The sequence below is a fragment of the Gekko japonicus genome, unplaced genomic scaffold (genome assembly GCF_001447785.1).
Source record: "Gekko japonicus isolate JY-2015 unplaced genomic scaffold, Gekko_japonicus_V1.1 scaffold681, whole genome shotgun sequence".
NCBI classification, from domain to species: domain Eukaryota; kingdom Metazoa; phylum Chordata; class Lepidosauria; order Squamata; family Gekkonidae; genus Gekko; species Gekko japonicus.
The window spans coordinates 222,711-234,320 of record NW_015165254.1 but is presented as its reverse complement, the minus strand read 5'-3'; the positions used below and the strand labels follow the sequence as shown (position 1 = coordinate 234,320).

The 11,610-nt window shown below is 42.8% G+C and overlaps 1 protein-coding gene across 1 annotated transcript in view; it reads right to left on the bottom strand.

Moving 5' to 3' along the window:
• Positions 1–4,452: 4,452 nt before the first annotated feature.
• The window catches only part of LRPPRC (leucine rich pentatricopeptide repeat containing), a 132,063-nt gene continuing 124,905 nt past the window's right edge, over positions 4,453–11,610 (bottom strand). The window contains exons 34-36 of the mRNA XM_015410155.1: positions 11,037–11,121; positions 6,609–6,751; positions 4,453–5,584 (exon numbers count right to left, since the gene is read on the bottom strand). Of these exons, the coding sequence (XP_015265641.1) occupies positions 5,516–5,584; positions 6,609–6,751; positions 11,037–11,121 (297 nt within the window). The 3' untranslated portion in view covers positions 4,453–5,515. The remainder of the gene's footprint in view (positions 5,585–6,608; positions 6,752–11,036; positions 11,122–11,610) is intronic.

Genomic DNA, 11,610 nt, shown 5'->3' with positions numbered 1-11,610 from the left:
AAGCTCAAATACTTTGGCCACCAAATGAGAAGGGAGCACTCACTGGAGAAGACCCTGATGCTGGGAAAGGCTGAAGGTCAAAGAAGACGGGGACGGCAAAGGATGAGATGGTTAGACAGTGTCATCGATGCAACGAACATGAAATTGAGCCAACTTCAGAGGACGGCGGAAGACCGGAAGGCCTGGCGTGATCTGGTCCATGGGGTTGCGAAGAGTTGAACTCGACTGTGCGACTGAACAACAACTTTTCAGATATATCAGGGTATCCAGAGAGATATTCGGGATTCTCATAATACCCATATCTGAGAGCCAAATATTTCTGGAAATATTGCTGAATATTCAAGGCTGGCAAATTAAGGCTCTTGGGTCTGTTTCCCCCCAATTTAAAGCATTTTTCTGGGCAACAGGAGGGAGTGGGGGGAGAGAGGAAGCCCTCTTAGGAAATGGGATCAAATGTTAGAGGGGAAGCATGTGAATAATTCTTGCCCGTCATGGCAATTCTCTCATAGTCCTCCATGGCTGGGTATGGACAAAGAGGATAGAAAAGCAGGCCTGGCTGCAGCTTTGCTCCATATCAGGGCGAGATGTTTTTGAAGGCACTGCTGCCCTACTCTGTCTGCCCCTTAAGATTAATTCTGCTGGATGCCTGGAAGGACCTTCTGGACCTCTTCAGGATGTGTTTGCTCACATTGGACTTTGTTTTAAAATTAGGGCTGCCAAGTGGGGGCAGGGGGCAGGTAAACCCCCACTTTGGAGGCCCGATTTCTGCCGCCGCGGAATCGGGCCCCGGGGGGAATCCCGCCCCCCGAAGCGCAGCGTGGGTGCATCACAGGAAGTGACGCAACCACGTAGATCACATTGGGGGCGTTCCTGTCCAAAAATAGCCCTGGTATTTAATATTATTTAATGTTATTATACGTGTGGTGTGTAACTCTCTTTTAGGCACACCTCTCTCTCAAGGGGTCCACATTGTGCAGGTATAGAGACCATTCAGCAATGAGGACTCTTTTCCGGATGGTGGAGGCCCTTAAGCCCTTTACCATTACAAATGTGATGTTGTCTGACACAGCAAGCCTTGATTCAAAGACTTCAGGGGAAGAAGACCACTTTCTGGACCCAGGTGCAGGACGTTGTAGACATTGTTCCAGCAGCGAGTGTGCTGGTGCAGAGGCTGCAAGAGGAAATGAAGTCCCACCTGGAACCTCTCACCAAGCAGAAGCTCTATGTGTTGCTGACCATGTGTGACCCATGCATCAAGAATAGCCTTGCCAAGCATGCCAGACAGCTCATTCACTGGACAGATGTGCTCTCTTGGCAGGTGTAGCACTTGCAGGCCGAGAAGTGCATGCTACCTTGAGGAGAGGAGGAGGGAGAATGCAGCTCTGCTGCTTTTTACCTCCTCCCCTTCTGGGGAGGCTCCCCCAGACCCACAGCTGAGAGGGCCATGGTGATGAATGCCATCAGGGAGGCAGTTGGCACCAGTGGGAATATGTTATGCATGAGCAGCAGGTGCAATGGTAAAGGACTACCTATCTGAGCCCTAAGAGTTGCATGCCACTGGCCCATTGAAAGCTACGGGGCCAGAAAAGAGAGAGTCTGGCTGCAGCTCTCTCTTGTGGCTCAGAAGCTCCTCTCATGCAGAGCGAACATTGATGGGTGACACTGTCAGTGCACACTGGTCATGTCTGCTCCCCTAGAGGACTCAGCCACTGGTGCTCCTGATGGTCACCTTGCCATTCTTCAGCTACCCAGTCCCGGACTTTGAGAGTGAAACCAGCACGTGCTTGTGCCTGCATCCTCTCAGTCAGTGCTGGAAAGTCAGGGGGAAATGCTCTTCCTCAAGCTTAAACTGCAGAAGCAGCAAGAAACAGCAGGGAAGCCACCCAGTCCGATTGGAACTACATAAAATCCAGTCTCCAAATTATGTTCTTAAAAAAACTCTAAACAAGCCAATCAGCCCTTAACTGAGCCATAGCTGCTGCTTGGCACAGGGGAATCTTTGTGGGGCTCAGCACCTCTTGGCACAATTCTGTGCAGAAAATTAAATGTGGTTAAAAATATTGTTCTTGCCATTGTCATAAAGAAAAAACCCCAAAAATCTCACCGGAACAAGAGATCACAGAATCATAGTTGGAAGTGACCTCCAGGGTCATCTAGTCCAACCGCATGCTCAATGCAGGAAATTCACAAATACCTCCCCCCACACCCCCAGTGGCCACTGTTCCACGCCCAAAAGATGGCAAAAAAACCTCCAGGATCCCTGGCCACAAGAAAAACTGCTGCCTGACCCCAAAGTGGTGATCAGAATTTCCTGGGCACATAAGGGCCACAAGAACTAATCACTGATGCAACCCTTCCTGCCCTCCCTCTCATGATCTGCCTAAGTTCACAGAATCAGCATTGCTTACAGATGGCCATCTAACCTCTGTTTGAAAACCTCCAAATGAGTGCCCACCATTCTGCTGAGGAACCACTCTGTCAGGAAGTTCTTCCTTGTGTTTAGCTGAAAACTCTTTTAATTTCAACCCATTGATTCTGGTCTGACATTCTGGGCTTGGTCTCCAGACCCCTCACCATCTTTGTTGCCCTCCTCTGGACATGTTCCAGCTTGTCTATATCCTTCTTAAATTGTGGTACCCAAAACTGAACACAATACTCTAGGTGAGGTCTAACCAGAGCGGAGTAGATGTTAGGAAAGTAGACGAGTATGTCAATTTAAAAAAGCAGAACCCACATAAACATCTAAAATGAAGATCACACATGCTATATCAGTGTTGTTTCTTCTTTATAAGGAACAGCCTTGCCAGTGATGAAGGGCAGCTGCAGCTCCTGAGGCTCCTCTGCAAGCTAGTGATAGTACAGGCTGCAGACTGTAGAGAGAGAGAACTTGGGTGCCCCAAACGTCTTCTCCAGCTTGCTTTCTGAGGCATTCTTTGGGGAAGTGACATTAGGGTATGTCTTGTGTTTTGTTAGATCTGGCTGGCTGCCTTGGTACTGGCTTGCCAGGTTGGCTTGGATTCTCTGGTTTGACATTGGTAGTGTTGGGCTTGACCCCTTGGACTGTAAGTTCTGCTGTGATTCTCTGGTTTGACGCTGGTTCTGTTTGCATTTGGAAACTTTGGGCCAGTTGGGTCCTCTTGTGTGTTTGGCTACTGGCTTCTTTGCCCTGGAGAAAGCATGAGATTTTCCCCCACAATAGGAAACAATGGAGACAAGTAGGATGCCTAGGGGCACCTTGTTAAGGGGCTTCTATAACTGGACCCCTTGTTCCAATTTGCTTGTAGCTTGGGAGACATTTAGTGGACAGGCAGGACTAGATTTCCTTCAATTGTGGTATCATTTACTTGGAAACAGCTCCCCTAGAGTCCCAATGTAGGGAATAACAGACCCCCCCCCAAATTTTGGAATTCTGAGAAGAAAAACAAGCACTCCAAATCAGAATGCTGAAATGGTGCTGGGGGACCTGAATATGCCAGAATACCAATATGGAACCTATTCCTGAAATCCCAAAAATACCATTTCCCCCCAGGTACACATCCCTATTCTTTTTCTTCTTCAACATTTAACTAGGAATGGAAAGATTCACAGCAAATCTCATTTCGAAGAACATCCCTATTCACTGCATTTTTATCACAGCTTTCTTCCAAAGGGTTCAGAGTGGCATTCTTCCTGAGAGTATCTGTTTATCCTTACAAGACCAGAAAGACAGGTTTGCCTGATTCAGTCAGTGTCATCACTTGGGGGGGTGGGGTTTGAACACGGGAGGAGGGGGCTTCAAATGCCAGTGGTATATATTTTCCATGAATAAGGACTGAGGTTCTTTTCCTGGCATCTCCTGAGGCTAGGAAAGGCCTCTAAACTAGACGTTAGGGAAATCTTGCTCAGTAGAGCAGGTAATACTGATGCAGAGAGCCAGTTTGGTGCAGTGGCTAAGAGCAGTGGACTCTAATCTGGAAAACTGGTTTCAATTCTCTACTCCTCCACATGAAGCCAGCTGGGTGACCTTGGGCCAGTCACAGTTCTTTCAGAGTTCTCTCAGCCCCTAAAAACAAGTCTCGCTCACCACTAGCATAACACTAAGAGCTAGAACTTGTGACTGCCGGACAACCTTCAGATCTCCTGACTATTCTACACATAATGCATACAATAATTAATTCCTGGTGTAGACTCAGTGAAAAGAAAGCATCATACACTTCATGTTCCAACCTAACATGCTGCCGACTACATAATGCTGGTTCTAGAGTCAGTCCTTAAAGGGGCAGAATAGCTATTTATCATTTTCTCTCCATCAGCTAAATAAATTTAGTATTTTGTTTAGAACACTTGTTGCCTATAACTCTACCAGCCAAAACAGACCTCGTTCCAGGAGCCCCAACTGTGCCCTTAATGGGCATTTAACAACAATAGAAGAGCCAGGAGAAGAAAAACAAATACCAGGGAAAATAAGGAATGTCTTATTAATCATGGATCCTTTTGCAAGTTTATTTGTTTGCGATTAATTTACACCTGCTATGTGCAAATGTCATTCCATAGTGATCACTAAAAATGTACGTATGACTTATAGCCCAAAGGCTTGACAAAGACAACAAAAGGCAAGATAAGGTGACTAAATTATCCAGTATTGCATACTATTTCCCCATTTTGTGTGCTACATTTACAAAGGAAAAGAAACACAAGAGCGCACTTCAATGGACTGCAAAATTATGGAGTTGATGAAAAGCATATGCTAGGAAACACATGTTTTCATGAGAAAATGTACAGCTTAATTAAAACTTGCTTGAAGCCTGAAGGTTATGACATCCTTTGGTGTCCAGAGTTTTAACATGACAAAATGTACAGGCATTTTCCTAATTAGGAATACATTTCCCTATTTAGGAATGAAGATCAAGCTCATAAAAAAGGAAACCCCCGAATAGTTTGTGGCTGAATATATTCTGCACCTATGTTAGCAGGTGTGGTGAACCTGGCAGAATACACAAGTCTGTTTTAAATCTTAAAGAGCCTTATTTCACCAGAAATCATCCAGGAAAAGTGTACTTAGAAGTGTATCTCTGCACCGTGACTAAATTATTTGTCACTATGCCCAAAGCCCATGTCCTCACCTCTTACCATTATTCAACTGGTTCTTGTCAAACGAATTCTGAATCTTGGAAGCAACTGGTGAAAGTATATGTATCCAAAATTTTTTGGAAGAAAATACTCAGGAAGTATGGAATTTGGGATTCCTTAGAACAGAGCTCGAATTGTTTGGTGTGTCCCCGCACTGGTAATGAAAGTTTACACGTGTCACACACAGCCATGTATGAAGGGAATACTTTGCTACCATCATGCTGCTATGTCCAGCAAGATCCACAAGACTTAGAAATAGCAAGAAATTCAGGACTCAATTTTAGACACGTCAGGTATATTACATTGAAAAGTCCTATTTTCAATTTTATTTTTTCTCAACAACACATTATTTAATACAGTCTCTCACAGTGACAATATTAACAGCAGCAACTAGTGTATAAAAAAGTTAATCTTCATCTGATGAATGTTCTTCTTGTTCTTTCCGTAGTTTCTCTGCATAGAATTTGAAGCTCTCCTGTAAGAGAATGAAGGTAAAGAGAAGGGTTGGAAAGAAGGCAAGTGACTATTTTTATTGTAGATACTAAAAACACAGCTCAAATCTCCCTGCTCCCCAAGCATCAGAAGGTGAAACCTGTTTTCCGAGCACTGGCCTCTAAGACCAGAATTGGTACCCTGTTCCTAATCAGGAAGAGCAATCATCACCCGGCCACTACCCAAACGTTTGATAGCGACTGATCTAAATAATACTACATCTCCCATAAATGTGCATGTGGAGTACATTTCCTTCTGAGTACACCATAAACAAATTTACTGTTTTAGCTCATTCATGCATCTAAATGAAAAGTGAGATTTCTGACTACCGGAGAAAATAAACTATCTCCAAAACAGGTCTTAGATAACCCTAGCTCAAAAACAAACAAACAAACAACACACACACACTAATTAACCCTACTAATTACATCTTCAGTCCCTGTTTTTGTAGACTCTCATCCTAAGTAATGGACTAATGCTTTATATGCAATTATTTCCCTCAATTAGGCAGAGTTTACCGAGGGGCTGCAGTATGTGTTTCTGTTGGCAAAATCATTAAGGTAAGTCAAGCTGCCTGAGAAAATTAGTTCATATGTTTTACATTTCCTTCCTATAAATGCTATTTTTTTGGGGAGGGGGAACCTTTTGCCTTTAAAAACTAGCAATTAGCTGACACCTAAACCTATTCTGAAATGCTGGCGATAAAACACTACAAGGATGCTGGATAAACGCACACCTCAACACGAATGCTGAATAATGCTCTTGTACTTTGAACACAGGAGCCCCCAAAGGTTTCCTTCACCTACCAGTCTCGTCTAATGCCAGATTACTACAATGCCTACCAACCCACTCTGTGCTTCATTTGCCCGGCTCCTCTGAGGGTTCTCTGTGAAGCCTTAATCCCAGCATAATTAAGTATGCTGCTAGTTGTTTTAACACACAACACACACACACACACACACGCAAGTCTGCAGAGGTATTTCATTTGAAAATGGGTAAACACTCACAGGGGGCTCCGTGAAAGGAACAGGCTCTCCAGCGTTTTTCAGGAGGACGGCCAAGCGTTTCAAGAACAACTCGTCTGGGTGCAATTCCTCTGCTTTCATTTTCTCATACAGAGCTTTTGCTGAAGCAACATCCCCGTCTAATGCTAAGGAGAAAGCAAAGAGGAAAAAATTGCAGGAGAGATTTAACGTAAGAATGTATTATGCCAGAAATTCCATCACCATTCAATTTAGGGCTCATGCATATGGTTTGCAAGAAGCTAACAGGCTTAAGTTTGTTACTCTATAGTAATAGCTAATTAAAAAATTCTTGGATTAAGTAGATCTGAAGTAGGGATGCAGGAGTTAATCGAATAATTGTTGTGAATAAATGAGGTACAGCTTTAATTGCAGATTAAATTTGTCTCTTGAAGAATTATGAGGGCTGAAAAGTGGAGATGCCAAATTTGGGGGACTCCTGAGGCACTTCTGCATTGCAGGTCTAAGAGATAAACTGACTTCCTTGTCCCTGTGCCAAGTCTGAAAAAATATGGTGGATTTCCCTTTCTATTATTACACTAAAGTAGCAGTTGTAGCTACAATGGCTTTCTTTCTACTGGAAAGTATAAGCAAAAAGCTTAGGTAACTGAAAGAAACCTTACTTGGCTATCTGTCTTGGATTTCTTTCTCAAGCCAAATTTGGCTAAAGTGGATTACTGTAAAAAGGAACACTCTGTATTCCAAAATCTGAAGAAAGTACTCTTTTCTTTAAGTGGCAGTTTTTAAAATGAAGTTCTTGCCCTCCTCTTTCCTTAAAAAAGCCTCTTCCTTTTAGACTCGGAAGTAAAAAAGATAGCCCTGACCTGGATAGCAGAGGCTGGAAGCTAAGCAGGGTTGCCTTGGTTAGTATTTCAATGGGAGACCACCAAGGAAGTCAAGGGTCACAACACTGAGGCAGGAATGGCAAACCATCTCTGAATGCCTCTTGTCTTGAAAACCCTACAGGGTCGCCATAAGTCAACTGTGACTTGGTGGTGGTGGTGGGGGAAGATTAATAAAGTAAAACCTGCTGACAGCCAGAATTGAAGGCTAGGGATGGAAAGAACTGTTGAAAGCAAGTCAAAAGAGGGAATCCCTCCAAAGTGAGGCTTGGCTCCCTCTTCACCAGGGTTCCCACTAACGTGCAACAGCCTGTGCTTGGAAGGGTGGGAGGGGAGAGGGGAGCCACATGGAGCACTCTGATGGGCGGGCCCACCACCCCGCTTGCTTTAAAGAGCAGAAAGCCATTTCAGCTCTCCCTTTCGCTTCCCCCCACTTGGAAGCAGTGGGGAGCCAAAGAGAGCACTCTGATGGCTGCCCGCCCTTTGAAGCAAGCAGCTGGCTGGTGTACCTACCCGCGCTGCTTGCTTTAAAGGGCGGGGAGCCATTTCAGAACTCCCTTTGGTCCCCCTCCCACCTGGAAGCGGGGGGAGCCCAACAGAAAACTCTAATGGCTACCCGTCATCTATTTGCTTTCTTTCTACTACTCCCCTTCCTTCCTTCCTTTTTGTATGTGTGTAAACTGAAATATCATTTATTTATTTTTTTAAAAATTCAGGCTCACTCACAACCAATGTTCCCTCTAAGCTGTAGAGTCTTGTGAGCAAAAAATCCACTTTGTGAGCTACTGCATTAAAGCTATGAGCAGTAATTTGGCTACTGCATAAATTAGTTTGCTCGGGAGCTATCCTTCCTGAGTTAAGAGAAAAATGTGTGAGCTGGAGGCTAAAAAACTGTGAGCTAGCTCACACTAACTCAGCTTAGAGGGAACACTGCTCAGAACTTTTATGCTTGTAGAGTTTTTGGCTCACAAGATAGAATTTTTGCTCACAACAGTCGACAGCTTAGAAGGAACATTGCCCATCACTAGAAGTGAACTAGGAACAGTCTTTCTTTGAGAGCCAGTGTGGTGTAGTAGTTAGGAGTGTGGACTCTAATCTGGGAGAACTAGGTTTGATTCCCCACTCCTCCACATGCAGCTGTTGGTGTGACCTTGGGTCAGTTACAAGCTCTTTCAGAGCTGTTCTTTCACAAGCAGTCTTCAAGAGAGCTCTCTCAGCCCCAACTACCTCACAGGGTGTCTGTTGTGGGGAGGGGAAGGAGATTGTAAGCCACTCTGAGACTCCTTTAGGTAGTGAAGGGTGGGGTATAAATCCAACCTCCCCCTCCTTTTCTTCTTTCATTTGTTAGTTCTAAGCAGTGTCTATAGTCAGATTTCCAATGTTTGTTTATTTATTGTATTTACAGCCCACATTTCTTCCCAATGGGGACCCAAAATGGTTTACATCGTTTGCCTCCATTTTTTCCTCACAACAGGTAAGTTAGGCTGACTCTGCATGACTGGCCCAAGGTTACCCAGCAAAATTCTACAGAGGAGTGGGGATTCAAACCTGGGTCCCAAATCCTACTCTAGCACTCTAGTGACTATACCACTTTGAATATACAATGGCCTGGTCAGAATTCCTTGTTAGGTTATTGAATTTCAAGTCATTTGTAAAAAGAAGACACAAAAGGCAAAAAACCATAGAGTATAAATTAATTTGATTACCAAGCTTGGATTCAGACTTAAGATTCCTAGTTTATCTGGTCATGTATAATTATGAATTGTTTTTCCTGCAACAAAGGACTCAAAGCAATGTTCAAGAATCCTGGTGTAGAAAGAAAAAACAAGAACATTCCTCTATTGATTCCCATTCCCATTCCCACGGCAGCTCTCAAGCAGCATCTCTTTATATGATGCCTTTCCTTCTGTTTTTGTGATGAAAGGCAGAGCCACTGAACTGGTCCTAGCCTAGGACCTGGAAAATTATATTCAATTGATTTACTTTTTTCATTTACCTTTTCGATAGCTGTCTTCACAATAGAAAGTTACTTAACACTTTTAATAAGGAAAACTACAAAGCTTATTCTGCAGAGATGTATACTGCAGACACCTCCATTTGCCGAGGAAAAACTTCCCACTCACAGCTGCAAGTGGAAGAGTTTCTTTTTAACTGTGGGAGGCTTCAGAACCAGCACAAAGTGATGGTTTAATGAAGGTATAATAGAAATTCTTAACTTCCCATTTCTTCAAAATAGAAGTATCTATTGTATGAAAAAAAAAACACCAAAAAAGGAAGATCTAATACTGAGATTATGTTTAATGGACCGCACAACTGAGACGTTTTCTTGGTATATTCTTGGCTAGGATTTAAAAAGAGCTCTCTTTCTCTCTCAATCCCCCCTCCCCCCCAAATACCCTGGACACAGTCCCAGAGGTTTACAACTCTGGTGACAAGCAGAATGGGAGACTACATGATTTCTGGCTCGTAGGCAGCCTATCTTTGCAGCTCACTTTTCTGCAACATATTCACCTTTCATACTTCAGAAAAACTGGTCACAAAAATATTATCTGAAAAACAGTTTCAAAAGGTCTGCAGTAGAAAAAGCTACGTTTGAGTCCCATAGAGCACCTCAGAGACCAGCAAAAAAGTTTTTTGGGGGGGCTTTCGCAATCTGACGAAGGGAGCTTTGACTCCCCAAAGCTCATACCCTGAAACTCTTGTTAGTCTCTAAGGTGCTACTGGACTTGAATCTAGCTGTTCTATCTGAAAAGTAGAAACACTGCCTGCCCTTTAACAACGTCTGAGGTCACATAAACCTCCTGCAGCAGAGAATTTTGAATTTAGGGATGGAAAAAGGTAAGAACATTGCTAATTAATATAACTTTAGGTTTCTAAAGATGGTCATGAAATTTCTTAACACGTATACACAACTTAATAGGGACTTCTTCACTTGTTACTTTCCAAAGGGAAATATTTACTTGGTAATTGTCATAGCTTTGCATGTGCCCTTGATACTGCACTGTGGATGTCTGAATGAGGTATTTCCTGGCCACCTGAGCAATCCCACCCTCTTCCAGGGGACAGGCTGGGGGGGGGGGAGGCAAATGTGACATTCAGATGCAACCTGTAGAATCAGAGGCGCATGAGAGTATCAACAGCTAACATCTCATTGAGAAAAATTAGTTTGTGGCTAAAGGTAGACATTTAAAACGTGTGCAAAATAAACAGTGTAGTCTGAAACTGATGTGCTAAAATATACATGGCATACTATGAAACTTTATATAACAGATGACTGTTCACATAGTTTAATATTATCTCCTTTAACTTCCAAGGCCTTGTACAAAGGCCTTTTTAACATTCAATATCCTTCTCCCCTGCCATAAGTTTGTTAAAGTATGATTTTGTCTGGACCAAATAAACATCAGCTACAGTGCAGATTTCACTGGTGTTGTCTCTGAGCCATTAACAAGCTATATAGGCTCTGAAATGCATATATTTAAAGAAGAATCTTAAGTGTTAAACTATGCATGGTGTTCTGAAGTACTTGAGATGTCCATGAAATTCCAAATTTAAATAAGCTATACCTTACCATAACTTCTCATGAGGAAAGTGTATACAACTTTCATATCTGGAAAGTCAGGAATCAGTTCTAACAATGTCATGATTTTATGAACCTAGAAAAATTAAAAACAGAAATAGACTTTGGGTTTTCTATATAAATGGAGAAAGACGCCTTCATAAGAACCTGTGACAAGGAAGAATGTATTTTATTTTAGAAAATTTGTATTCCACCTTTCTGTCATTAAAGTTACGCCCGATGCAGCTATGGTGGACAACTAGAAGTATGTGCAGGCAGGATCAGTGCTTTTAAATAGAGAACAAGAAACCAGACCGTAAAATCCTCTTTGTTATGCTCCCATTCTTATGTTATATTAGTAATGTAAAAAGCAGTAATAATAATAAATACTAATAATATCACTCACATGTCCAACAACAGTTTCTTTGATGTAAGCCTCCAAACTACTACTAAATTTGTGGTAGGCTATTACGGCTATTGTATAGGGCTATGAAGACAGGTTACATATAAAAAATTGGTCAGAAAAGCAGTGTATAGATGTAGCACACATGCTGCTCTCAATTGTGACTTATTTAAGCAAATTAGA